The following is a 13,982-nucleotide window of genomic DNA, read 5'->3' on the forward strand; positions in this document are numbered from 1 at the left end:
CATCACATTTGCAAATAAAATCATTTCATTTCAGATTGACTGAAAAATTAAATGAAAAATGCCAGCACAGCAAAAAATAGAAAGCCAGTGCACAGACTTTTCCGTGATTGTTTTGAAAACTTTATTCTTTATAAAGACGTTCTTCTGAATGCAGAGAACAGGTACCTTATCAAGTAACTTATCATTCGTCCAAACCTCGACACGTAAGCACACGGTCCGCTCAGAGAGGGACAGGCGTGAGCTTCCTGTCTCGACCGCGTCCAGCGGAAGACATTCCATTCTTCAGGGAAAAGGAAGTCCAGTGCACTGTCTATTTTCACGTTGACAAGGCCTCACAAGCCTCCACCCAGGTTAAGCTCTGGAGAAAGTAGAGTCATGATGTTTGTCACTTTCCACCTGACGGCTTGCTCTGAGTTGTAGCGTATCATCATCATCATCATCATCATCATCATCTTCGTCTGACCTTCTGTTGAAAAAGATTGCTGCGTTTAATCACTTTAGTGATGCTTTGTCCTTTACAGTTTTTCTCAGTTTCTTTCTTGTAATTGTTATTTCAGTATTATTGAGATCCTTTTATACTTTTTATTAGGGGTGTAACGATTCATCGATATGGATCGATACATCGATATTATGTCTGACAATACGATGCATCGATGCCACACATAAAATATCGATATCTGTAGTATAAATAGGCACCTTTATTTTGACACTGTCCACATTTTCACGTAACATCCGTCTATGCATTACCGCCAACGCGTGCGTTCTCGTATCAGAACTCGATATAAGGACTGCCCGAAGGCACAAAGCGAGCATAAAAGACGCTTGGGATTGTTGGCGGAACAGTCGAGCGCTGTCTGCGCACACATCTGAAGCGTCCACTGAATTGTGCTCGCTTCCGCTTTTTTTGTTCATGGATGCATAAATGCAGACAAAATTACATCAAAATGCACGTTTTGGTGAATATCCTAGTAAATACAGTCGGTTAGGCATATGTCTTAACGTAAACAGTTGAGAAAGAAAACGCATGTGTATCAGTAGGCTATATTAAATCTGTGATTTTTGTTCTTAAAGTGAAAGTAAACTAATAATAAATCTAATGCTGTCAAAGAAAAATACAAGTGCTGACTTGCTCCTGACTAAATAACCTTTGTAACATCAAAAATTATTAATCTATATTTGATTTATACAGTGAAGACCATGTAGTTATTTTACATTTGATTATTACATTTCTGTAGAGTACCTGAAAATTTATTTTAGACTGAGCTGAAAAACCTGAAAAGCACTGTTTATTGAACTTGTATCTTTGTTCTATTGTATTTATTTTCTGCTATTGCTTGTAATTTGGTTATCTGTAGAAAATAGTTTTAGCACTGAGCCCATAGTAGCAGCCAGAATTGTTTTTCCAATTGTTTATTTTCTTTATTATTATTATTATTATTATTATTTATTTATTTTAATTTTTTTTAAGTGTATAGGCCTATTTGTTGTTGTTGTTGTGAATGTCCCAATTGACCTATCGGTAAGCCCCTCCCCTAGAACGTTGATGAGCCAATAGCAGTTGAGTATCAGTTGCACGGGGACCGGAACTCGGACATCTTTAGGTTTCAGCGCCATAGAAAAGCATTGGAAGATCGCGAGTTCTCGTCGGTTTTGTGGTGATTGTGCCGCAAAAATGGTAAAACGATGTGCCTGGGGCACTTGTAATACTGATTCGAGATATCCGGAGAGGATGGGCAATGGAATTTATTTTATTACATTTCCTGAATCCAAACAAAACAGCAAAATGTTCCCAAGTATTCACCCCAATACAAATGAAGACAAAAACGTTCATTTTCTGGTTGTCATACACTCATTAAGTTACAGTTTTCATCTGCTCAAGCAGAACGTTAATGTTATCTTGTGCTTTAGCAAGGTATCTCTGGCTAAAACTAGCTAATGTTAAAGTTAGTGAGTCCATGCTAACGTACAAACATAAATAGCGGACTGTTCTCGCGTCTTGTACAGTGTAGGTCAAAAACACACAAACGGTCTACATTTCAGTGCCTCTCCATATTAAACTGGTTAAATGTACATTAATTTAATCGTAGCCTGCAATACATGAACAGTGTTGATCCTGCATGTTGTCATCCGCGATCGTGATGAGACTTCTCCCGCTTACATTGTAATCTTGTAAACCCTCGCTTCGAGTTACCCACCAGATTTATTTTTAAATATTTTATAAATCCCTCCATGGAATATGTAATTCCCATTTGGTGGCCTTCTGTGTCCAAAATTGTGCAAAAACATTGTGGGACAAGGTTTTCACACTGTAGCTGTCATTGAAAGACAGTGAGCAACTCCGTTTGTTTGTCCGAGGGAGCAACAGTAACTAAGGGGGGGCGGGGCTTACCGATAGGTCAATTGAGGTACAGGATGTGAAAATTTCTGATAAATGTTCATGTTATATATTTTGGTTGCATTTGTGAGTTAATAAAAATGTAGATGGTTGTTTAAAGTAGGTATATAATATCATAATATCAATATATCGATCGATATACTCCTAAATCGAATCTAATTGTAATCGTATAGTCTAATTTTTTGAGGTATCGGCAAATATCGTATCTCTGGGTATGAGAATCAATATCGTATCGTATCGTGACGAACCATCCGATACTTTTTATTAATATTTTGAGTTTTTATTTTTAGATTTCATATAATTCTTTTTTATATTTATGTATATTTTATAGTTTTAAATTTAAAGTTGTAGTGATTTTGTTGGATGCTTTATTTTAAGTTTTAGGTAACTTTAAACCTGTTAACTTTAAATCTGTCAAAGAAAAGAACTTCATTTCTCAATCCATTTGACAGAACCGAAGGATCAGAGTTGACAGATCTGTGAATGAACTCCCACTCGTCTGCGAATGCCTGTTTTCACAGAGAGTAATAAAACAAGAATTCACCTACAAATGAAAATTGCGTCATTTGATCTACTCGTTTTCAAAACCCATGTGACTCTTAACCCAGAGTGTCTAAGCTGCTCTTTTCTATGCAGTGAAAGTGAATGATGACCTCAACTGGCAAGACTTAAATTTTGGTCTGTTGATCACAAAGCTCTCAGGTGGTTTCAGAAAGCTTGGAATATAGTGTACAAGCTTTTTGGAGCTCGATAGCCACTGATCCCATGCACTTTCATTTCATGGAAAAGCTGCATGATTTGGCGAAATCAGCTTTTCTTATAAAAATTGCTAATCTTTCAAAATGATTATTAAAAAAAAAAAAAAAAATTATTATTAGCATGATGACTGTTATTATTAAAAACTAAAAAAATTAACAAAATAAGAAATATTTCACTCCATAATAAAAAAGAGCATTAAAAAATGATAATAAAGAGAACCCTAACACCTCATTTTTGATAAGTGCTTCTCATTACTAGAATGGCATGATTTTGGCATTTGTTTTTCCAAATGCACATTAAAGCAACGCAAACTCCGAGTAGATGCAGGTGGAATTCATGTGGAGCAGCATTTACTGAGATGCTGAAAACACCAACTCATGAGCTGCTCACGTGTAATTGAACACAGCTTCACTCTTAAACATTCAGCACATAGGTCTTTTTTTACATTTAAAAAAATATTTATATAATATTTATGATTTGATAATAAAATTAAGCCAAATCACGATTTTGATTTTATTTGGAATAATCATGCAGCTCTAGTCAGAGTCATATGGCTCTTGCATGAAGACACAAACACACTGAACGTAACTAATGACATAGAAGCTTTAAAGAGGCAGCTTTAACAGATAAGTCATCTCTCATGACCCTGTAACCTACTCAAACCATCGCTCGGACAGTCCAAACCTCATTATTCCCAGAACTTATCAGCACTAATTAAGTTACCACCACTGTAACCCGGAGCACCAAATCAAATGGCTGGACCTGTGTGTGTGTGTGCATGTGTGTATGTGAGGAGCGTTCTCTAATGTAATGAGATTTCCTGTCACTGGAAGCTTGCCACCCGTGTTCAGGAAGTCCACGTGTCTCTGCAGAGGCTCATCTTTATTGATGTCATCCACTTGTGTTTGTTGTTTATTGTTACTGTGCTAGCTAACATGATAAATGTGTTTATGAAGCGTGTTTCTGGCCTGTGAAGATCTAATGCGCTTGAGTACCTAATTTATTTTTTTTTCCTTTCACTGCGCTGCATGTTGGGATGATGAATCCATGAAGGATATAAGCGTCATGTCTAGCGGTGGCTTTTCGGGAGGTTCCAGTATGTTAGTTTAACCTTCAGGTTTCTGAAGGATGAGAGCAAACATGCACTTCCCAAGTCACACACAGGCTGTTTGTGTTTGCTGATGATCTTTGACCTCTAACGGTTGGAATTTAGGAGGCCACAGACTGCCTTGTTACTTCCTGTTTTCCAATGCCAGTCTGAAAAATGTGGAACCTTTTACCAATTAAAACTGATGAGCTCCAAGCGTTCACATTTTTAAAAAGCAAGTGAAGACAAAACTTTTAAGTCAGGATTTTAAGTTACTGAAAATGTTATTTTTATATTTATTTATTTAAAAAAATATATATATTTTTAAGTTTTAATTTGTTGTTTTAATTAGGTTATTACTATTTTTTTTTTTTTTTAAATCTGATCTTAGAAGCACTTTAAGCTGTTTTATGTGTGAGCCTACAATAATGTAGGCTACAATTATTTTTTTGTATTTTTAAGTTTTAATTTTGTTTTTCACACTTTCATTAGTTTTTTCTTTACTTTAAATGAAAATGATAAATGTTGCTTTGGCAACTAGCTGAAATAACTTCTTTAAACATTCTGCTATAGACCGAGACAAAACATTTATAATAAACTTGTATGCACTTCAGATGCTAAATTCAGTGCGTGCATAATGTGCATTCAGTTTACACAGCCTTATTTTGTCATGCTGCATGGCTACTTCAAATACTTCGTTTTCCATGTCCTTTCTGAAATCAAATCATTTACAAGTGCCAGATGTGAATCATGCTCATTTATTATTATCTTCTGAATGTTCCTTCACAGCCAGCTCATGATGACATGAAGAAATGAATTAAATGACTTGGAAAGTTACAACATGTTCACAGACTGGTGAAGACCATACTGCGCTGTGTTTGTAGGTCGGTTATGTAGTAACCGTTACGACAACATTAGCTCTCAAACAGTGGAAATGCAGGCTGATTCTGAGAGAAAGAAGAGCAACAGGATATTTCGCTTTCTTTCCTCTAGACTTTCCTGTTTCTCTTTACCTCCAGCTTCTGTATTTCAGTTCTTTCCACCCTGCTCAAGATGTCTAACATCAGTGGCAGTCCTCCTCCATCTGTTTGCATATGTACTGAAGTGAATGCATTATGATGTTCTCTTTTTCTAAGCAGGTTTGTTGACATGAGCCATTAAAAGCACCTCGATCCTCTCTGACCCCTTAAACCTCTTTTCTAACCCAATGAGCATCGCTTTCCTTCTACTGCTGTGTATGAGCTTACACGTGTGGAAACAAACAGTAACTTTAACTCGTAACATGTAGCCTCCACCTCTTTCTGTGCCTTAACTGAAGATGTGGGCTCAGTAAATAATGATTTTGCTGTTCATGATTACTTGAACTGCAACCCAAACCTCAGTTAAGGGACATGAAGCCAGTGTAGATGAGAGGAAGTGAGTCTAAGGCTTGGTGAACGGTGAACTTCTTGTTTTACAAAGGCCACATACACACTGTAAGGTTTAGAGAATGACGACGCATTTCCGCAGTTATCATTCCACATGTACAGTATTCGAAATACAGCAATCAGACCTACTCCCCACACACACACGATGGTTGACATAGTGAATAACCGCTGGAGTCACATAAACAAGAAACATGATGCGGGTGGTTTGTGAATTCAGTAGTAGATTGCATCATACCTATAAATAACCAAACACTGTGTACACTCTTAAAAGAAAGACGTACCATTTTTGGTTCCCCAGATAACCTTTGAGCGAACAGTTCTTACAAGAACTTTTTTAAATCAAGAATAAAGAACATTTTGTGGAATGGAAAGATTCTTCATGGAACCATCAATGCTAATAAAGAACCTTTATTTTGAAGAGTGTACAGAATGGATTGCTTTTTAGCTGCAGTGTGTGTCAGTGTTATTTTAGTATGATTGAAAAAATATTATAGTTTGAAATTAGTTTTTAATTAATTTTAGTTGAAGCTTTAAGTTATTTTTGTGTTTTTATTAGTAAGTCAATGTATTTTTATTTTTTTAAATAAACTAAATGAAAATGAGAAATGTTTTTTTTATGGTTTAAGCTTAAGGTGACTATAATAAGCCTGGTGTGTATGTGGCTGAAGAATGGTTTTTGAAATCCTCACACTCTTCCTCTCTCAGCTGTGGTGTGTGTTTGTAGTGAACACCGGAGCCAAGATCACTTCTTTCCTTGTGACTCTTTTGATGCCATGTGAGGTCATCAGAAGCAATCCTAATGAACTACTGCTCAAAACTGCTGCCATCACTAACATCATAACACCATTCATTTAAAAGAATAGTTCACCCAAAAATCAAATTCTGCCATGATTTACTCGCCCTCACCAAAACCTGTATGGTCTTTTTCTTATGTGAAACACAAAAGAGAAAATTTAGCAGTGTCCAGGCTGCTCTTTTCCATACATAGAAAGTGAACACAAAAAGAAAACACAAGAAGCACCATGAAAGTAAACTAATCATGACCATTTTGTTGGAAAATTATAAACGCTATTATTAATTTCGATTTTTATAAACTTCTTTTAACATTTCATCAGAATTATTGCACTTTCACGTGAGCATGAATCAAGAAAATGTTAACTCGTATCGCAGGGTTTATTGTGCCTCTGCTAGTTTTCTGATTTGATTATTAGTTTTCTCATTTAAAACCATAAGAAGCTCCTCAAAAGCTAAAAACGTGCAATTCCAAATATTAATTACAATAATTCCTAAATTCTGTTTTTTTTTTCTACAATCAGCCGTAGACATATCATACTTGGCACTATTCGTGATGACTAATAGAGGTTAGATGATCAAAAAATAATCAGTAACTTACTGAACAAAAAAAAAAAAAATGTTGCAGCATTATGAGTTGCATGGTCTACTTCTGTGATTTCTCATTTTTGTAGCTCAGCATTTTATTGAATGGAAAAGAGCAGCGTACACGTTTTGCCTAACATCTGTCAAGAGCGTCATATGGGTTTGGAGCAACACGAGGGGAGTAAGTGAGCGATTATTCATCATGGGTGAGCTATTCCTTCAAGAGTAGTGAAGTAATCAAACTCACATAGTGGAGTAATAATCCTAGAACTGTAACAGCACCAATAACATTGACACGCACACATAAACCTTAAACTGCACACGTGGTGAGTCTGACGGCTGATTGGTGAGCTAGAGGTGTGATCTCCCCCTCCTCTCCTCTCCGTACTTCACCACTTTGTCATTCCTAACCACCAAAACCCGTCAAACCAGAGTCTGTCCTGACACGCACTCACAGGACATAGTGTCTGAGTTCATTTGTAACCCTCTCCTGCCTTTTCCTCCCACCAACATCCCCTTACCAACCTCCATTCCAGGACAGAAAGTTCTTCAAGGGCTTCTTTGCAAAAGTAAGTTCTGCTGTGTGCATTTATGTACCGTCCAGAAAATACTCTCTGCAAGTACATGAACTCGAGCGCTTCTAGCTACTCAAGCTTGATTTTCTGTCGTTGCTTCAGTCCTCGGTTTATAATCATAATGCCAAATCATGAAGCATTCAGTGTAGCTGCAAGGGCGCTATAGCAGTCTTTAGAGTCAACTTCTTCTGCAGTCGATTTTCTCTTTCAGTTTAGCTACTGTCGTGATGGAAGACGAGAGTGAATAACAGCACATCTGACAGAAACATCACCAGCCGCTTGAGAAGAGGTCGACTGATTTTGCAGATACCTGTTAATTAAATTGTAAAATATGTCCAATAACTGATTGAAATAAATTTAAACTTCTGTCAACTCTTTCAGTCTTTTATACATGGGGTGGCCAAAATGATTTTAATCAGTTATTTCTATTGTTTTCTGTAGTGTGTTAGTAGGAAATATCAGTTTATATTTCCAAACATTCATTTTGCCAGTAATTGTAATAATCCAGTGAGATTTTTGTTTGTGCTCCACATGGAATGACATGAAGAAACAGAACAAACGGAGACAGACCAAATCCAGAAGAACTGTGGCAACGTCTCCAAGATGCTTCCTGAAAAACTCTGTGCAAGTGCACCGAGGGCAAAAGCTGCTTTAAATGCAAAGGATGCTCACACCAAATGTTGATTTAATTTAGTTAATAGAAGTGAATTGATAAAGAAAATCTACTTATGACTTATTTTTGATAGCATCCTCACTTTACAGCATTTTTACAAAAGTGCCTAAAACTTTAAACAGTGCTGCAGCTTTGCAGGTAGGTCTCTTGAAGCGTGTTGGAGATGTTGCCACAGTTCTTCTGGATTTAGTCTGTCTCAGTTTGTTCTGTTTCTCATTGGCTTCAGGACGATGGACCCAGAAGTGCTAAAATGCTAATTGTTTCCAGGTTTTGGCCTACAAAAATATGTCATCACTGCAGCACTCTATTATTAATTTAATAATGCTGCATGGTTGATTTATTGTACCATGACTTTATGTAATGATAACTCGTACTGTATACAAACCTTGGCTTTTCCCTAATGCAAAGTGTAGGCACCTGTCACAGCAATCCGCAGCTGGTTTAATTTCATCTCTAGAGGGCGCTGTTATTCTGTACAACTTGCAGTCATTGTTTATTTAACCGGTTTTCCACACTTTGCCAATTCATCTGTAAAATCAGCATATTGGTCAACCTCTGCTCTCGAGTCCTGAGATCTGGTACCACCACAGCTATAAATCATTGAATGTTAAGTGTGCGTAATGGGATTGCACGATTGCGATGCATTCAGAGGTGCGTTTGTGTACTTGCACAGAGTATGTTTGTGGCTCAAACGTGTGTGAGTGTGTACACTTCTTCCCCCTACTGATAGATTAGTTTGCTCCTAAAACATGTCTGGAGCAATAGAAGTGTGTGCGAGAGGGCAAATTGAGTTTCAGAACTCATCTTGTCGTCTTTCATGTAACGAAAGTGTGTGAGTGTGTGTGAGAAACCGCCAATTTCTGCACTTGGGTAAGTGTGAACACTCAAAGCTCCCTGAATCAGGATGTGTGTTTGTTTGAGCGGTTCACTTCTACTGTTTCTTTCTTTCTTTCTCGCGTTATACGACATGCAGCCTTCTCCTAACACTGCTGTAACCTTCTCAAAACTCAATGTTTTTAACTTTTCTCTATTTTCAGGTGTTGTTGATTAGATGAAAGTGCATTTGTGTGAAAGTCGAAGAGGGTGAAGGGCCTCAACAAGGGGAACTTATGGGAAAGTCAACTCTCTTTTTGTGCGTCTCTCTTCCCGTCCGTCTCTCACTGTGTGTGTTGTGTGTGTCCACACAGGCGGGTAAGAAGGCTGTGCGAGCGGTGCTCTGGGTGTCTGCGGATGGCCTGAGGGTCGTAGATGACAAGACAAAGGTACTCTGAACTGATCCACCAGATAACCACACTACAGTGCTGATACACACAGTACAGATCATAATGAAGGGTTCGCTGTTGACCATTTAAAAAAAGTACACTTAAAGTGAATCCAGATGAAAATTTTATTGTCATTTACTTACATCCGTGACTTTCTTCAGTGGAATGATTCAAAGCGCTTATGTGAATCAGAGCCAGAAATGATATGAAATGTCTGATTCATAATAACATTATGTTTGATGTCAAGATCTTTAGTAAATGGACTTTGAATATCGTGTGTGAATCATACTGACCACGTTCACGATGCTTTTTTAATGCTCTTGTGTCACTGAAAGCTTCGGTCCCATTCATTGCAAATGCATAGAAAAGAGCATCTCTTCCAAATGTCTTTTTTTTGTGTTCATAAGAGAGGTGTGGATCAATCAGTACTGGTATATTCATGCACAATTGTCATGTTCAGCGTTTTCTGCCACCTGCTGGTGAGAGTCAGTTATTGCTCACTGGTGCATGAAGGCCTGCTGGATTTTAGTCTGGCAGATGGTCTATTTAGCTGCGTATGAGTGCTGCTGAATTTTAAAAAAATGTACAAGCTCTTACTGATGCAGATCTTCTCAAGCTTGTAATGAAAATCGTTTATAAATCTGTTGTTAACAAGTCTCCGAAGTGCAGATTTCCGTCAAAACGTTTGAATGTTATTCACAGCCACAAATATTTGCATCACAATTTTAGTATTTATTTTCTTGCTCTATAAAAATTATTAATATTGTTGTTATTAAATACTCTTTTCATATTCTCAGGACAGTAGTGTAATTACTTAAGCAATATATTTATTTTTAGAATTTAATAAAATAAAAATAGTACTTCAATCCACATTTTAAAGCTGGTAATTAAACATTTTCTCAGTTTTTGCCCCCAGACTCTTCTACGGGTTTGCATTTTGTCTCTTTTTTCACCTTTTTTAGCTCATTTTGAATACAGCATGACTACAGATGAGTTGATGTATGATTGTACACTCTGAAACACTGTTTTGGGAAAATATAAATGACACTTGGAATGATATGCATTTTGCCTGTTTTGTTCCCAGGATCTCATTCTGGACCAGACGATAGAGAAGGTTTCCTTCTGTGCGCCGGATCGTAACTTCGAGCACGCCTTCTCCTACATCTGCAGAGATGGGACCACGCGCCGCTGGATCTGCCACTGCTTCATGGCCATCAAGGACTCGGTGAGATGCTCATATCTGTTATACACTCTCATGGACACACTGTGATCATGCAGTGGAGAGACTTGTGACCATATTTTTCTTATTTGCCTCTTTATATAAAATTATGTTTGGAAGACTGAGTGTCTCAGAATTACTTTACATCTTTCAAATGCATTTTGTCAAGCAACAGGTAAAAAGTTCTGCATCACATGATCTGTGTTGTTCATTACAGACAATATTTTGCCAAGTTGTCATTTTTTAGAAAGATAACATTTTGTGTCCAAACAGCCACATAAAATATCACATTTTTATGAATGTCACTCACAACTCCAAAGTGTCCAAGAAAGAAAATTAATAAAACAGCTATATGAAGTTCAGGATACATTTTAAGACATTTAAGAATAAACACACCATATGTGTAATGACAACAATATAGACCAGAATACAATATGCAAACTGGATTAAAAAGGTCAGGTTATTACTTATATTATATCACATATATGCATTTATTTAGGTTACATCTGCATCTGTCTGAAAAAAAAAATCATTATACACTCATTATAAAAATAACTTTTATTTATTTCTAACGAGCAACCTTTTGTTAAGGAGACCTCAAAACTGTGAAACTGGAATAAAAAATAAAAAAATCTTATTTTTGCACAAAACTAACCAAAATGGAAAATAATTTATAATCCTTGCACAAAAGAGACTTGGTGTTGTTTCCAAACATAGGGGAAAAAATATGCATATGAGCCAAAATGAGTTGAAATATATTGCCTTATATATGATTTACTTAATGCTGTGAAAACAAACAATATATGATATAATTAAACCCACCAGCCTTCGTTTCATATGAAGGATGACTCTGACTATGTTTTGTATTTGTAATGTTTGGCGTTGGCCTCAGGGCGAGCGTCTGAGCCATGCGGTGGGCTGTGCGTTTGCAGCCTGTCTGGAGCGCAAACAGAAGAGGGAGAAGGAGTGCGGGGTCACGGCCACTTTCGATGCCAACCGCACCACTTTCACACGGGAGGGATCCTTCCGCGTCACCACAGCCACGGAGCAGGCCGAGCGAGAGGAGGTCATGAGACAGCTGCAGGATGCCAAGAAAGGTGTGTGTGAGAGATTTAATACAGTGCCCTCGAATAGTTCTGGATCCTAAAATCCAAAGAAAACTGAATGTCGACGTATTAGATATGGGTTTTATATTAAATTTAAATAAAAAAAATACATTACAATTCAACAATTTGGGGTCGATTAGCTTCTTTTTTTTTTTTTTATGTTTAGAAAGTCTTGTGCTCACCCTGCCTGCATTTATTTAATCACAAATACAATAAAAACAGTAATGTTGTGATTATTACAATTTAAAATAACTGTTTTCAGTTGTAATATATTGTAAAATGTAATTTATTTCTGTGATCAAAGCTGTATTTTCAGCATCATTACTCCAATCTTCAGAATCACATGATCCTTCAGAAATCATTCTAATATACTGAGTTGCAGCTCAAGAAACATTTCTGATTATTAGCAGTCTTGAAAACAGTTGTGCTGCTTTTTTTGTGGAAAATATGATACATTTTTGTAAATGTCTTTTACTGTCACTTTTGATTAATTTATTTCAGCTTTACTGAATAGAAGAATTAGTTTCTTAAAAACAAACGATATGGTTTCATCTTGCCACTGTCTTCTCTTAGTCACTTGCGTTTGTAGAGCACTGTTCTCTGTAAAACTGCTTGTGATAATTTATTATTATTTATTAAGTGTCATAATGTATATCTGAATTTAATTGGAATTTCTTTAGATGAAAGTTTTGCAGGAAGTCGGTCCTCAGGGAATATCCAAATTTGTGAGTCCTTTAGTGTCAAAATGTTTGAAATCCACTGCTTTAGTTAACAAAATATCAAACCAAATTTACCCTTTTTTTTTTTTTCTGGTGCATTTTTGCAATGACTTTCAACTAATCTGTGTCAAGTGGTTTTTAGTGGATCAGTCATAGCATCTGTTTTTATGATCAAGCATACATTTTTTTTTTATTTAAAAAATTTGAGGTCAGATACGTTTTTTTTTTTTTTTTTTTTAAGAAATTAATACTTTTATTTATCAAGAATGCATTAAATTTATCCAAAGTGACAGTGAGTGATATTTATGATGTTACAGAAGATTATATTTCAAATATGTTCAAGTTCTTTTGAACTTTCTATTCATCAAAGAATCCTGAAAAATGTATCACGGTTTCCACAAAAAATGAAGCAGCACAGCTGTTTACAACACTGATAATAATCAGAAATGTTTCTTGAGCAGCAAATCAGTATATTAGAATGATTTCTGAAGGATCATGTGACACCGAACACTGTAATATACGTTACATTTTAACATGCATTACAATAGAAAGCAGTTCTTTTAAATTGTAATAATATTTTACGATATTACTGTATTGTATTGGCGATCAATTAAATCCAGGCTTGGGTGAGCTTAAGAGACTACTTTCAAAAACACAAAAAAATCTTTCGGACCCCAAATTTGAGTCCAGTCACAAGTAACATGCATTTTGATGGTCACTGCGTGAGACGGTCTAACCCTTCCTCTGTCAGCAGACTCTGAGGGTGTGTTGGGCAGCTCCTCTGTCAGCGTGTCTAACCCTGTGGTCACCCTCGCTGGACCCAATGGCTCTTCATCCTCCCCTCCTCTGCCCATGGCCACACTGGCCCCTCAGGAAGCCAATCCTCACGCCATCCCGCGACGCCACGCACCCGTGGAGGCTCTCGCACGCCAGGGCTCGTTCAGGGGCTTCCCTGCGCTCAGTCAGAAGACCTCTCCCTTCAAGCGGCAGATGTCGCTGCGCATGAACGAGCTGCCCTCCACCATGCAGCGCAAGTCAGACTTCCCCATCAAAAACACTGGTGAGGCTTTTCAGTCTGGCATTACATCCTCTCCATTGATCTCCGTTGATTTTCACTGTTTCAGAGTTTTATCTTCTTTTATGCCTGTATATATGTGTGTGTGTGTATATATATAACATGTTTGATATTTACTCGGTCTCAATCGGGAGCCGTTAAATAATTGTAATGACACCACACAATAGAGGATTTTTGGGACAAAAAATCTCTTGCGACAAGCCACGAATCCGGCCACACCTCTCGATCTTTCGGGGGTGCAAATCGGCCTTAAAATCCTCTAGTGTGCGGCCAGCTTTGGTAACGCATACAGCTTTGTCCTCACCACG

General features: G+C 37.1%; 1 protein-coding gene across 9 annotated transcripts in view; it reads left to right on the forward strand.

Annotated features, from left to right (window-relative positions):
• numb (NUMB endocytic adaptor protein) overlaps nucleotides 1-13,982 on the forward strand; it is a 60,422-nt gene that overhangs the window by 39,052 nt on the left and 7,388 nt on the right. For 4 of the 9 annotated variants that reach the window (XM_058748525.1, XM_058748524.1, XM_058748530.1 and 1 more), the window contains exons 4-8: nucleotides 7,582-7,614; nucleotides 9,481-9,555; nucleotides 10,640-10,780; nucleotides 11,667-11,871; nucleotides 13,351-13,659. In XM_058748525.1, coding sequence (XP_058604508.1) covers nucleotides 7,582-7,614; nucleotides 9,481-9,555; nucleotides 10,640-10,780; nucleotides 11,667-11,871; nucleotides 13,351-13,659 — 763 coding nt within the window. Of the gene's footprint in view, nucleotides 1-4,585; nucleotides 5,381-7,581; nucleotides 7,615-9,480; nucleotides 9,556-10,639; nucleotides 10,781-11,666; nucleotides 11,872-13,350; nucleotides 13,660-13,982 lie in introns of those variants that run through there. The other 5 variants (XM_058748532.1, XM_058748528.1, XM_058748531.1 and 2 more) reach the window with 4 other exon arrangements.

This window comes from Onychostoma macrolepis, chromosome 17 (assembly GCF_012432095.1).
Source record: "Onychostoma macrolepis isolate SWU-2019 chromosome 17, ASM1243209v1, whole genome shotgun sequence".
NCBI lineage: Eukaryota > Metazoa > Chordata > Actinopteri > Cypriniformes > Cyprinidae > Onychostoma > Onychostoma macrolepis.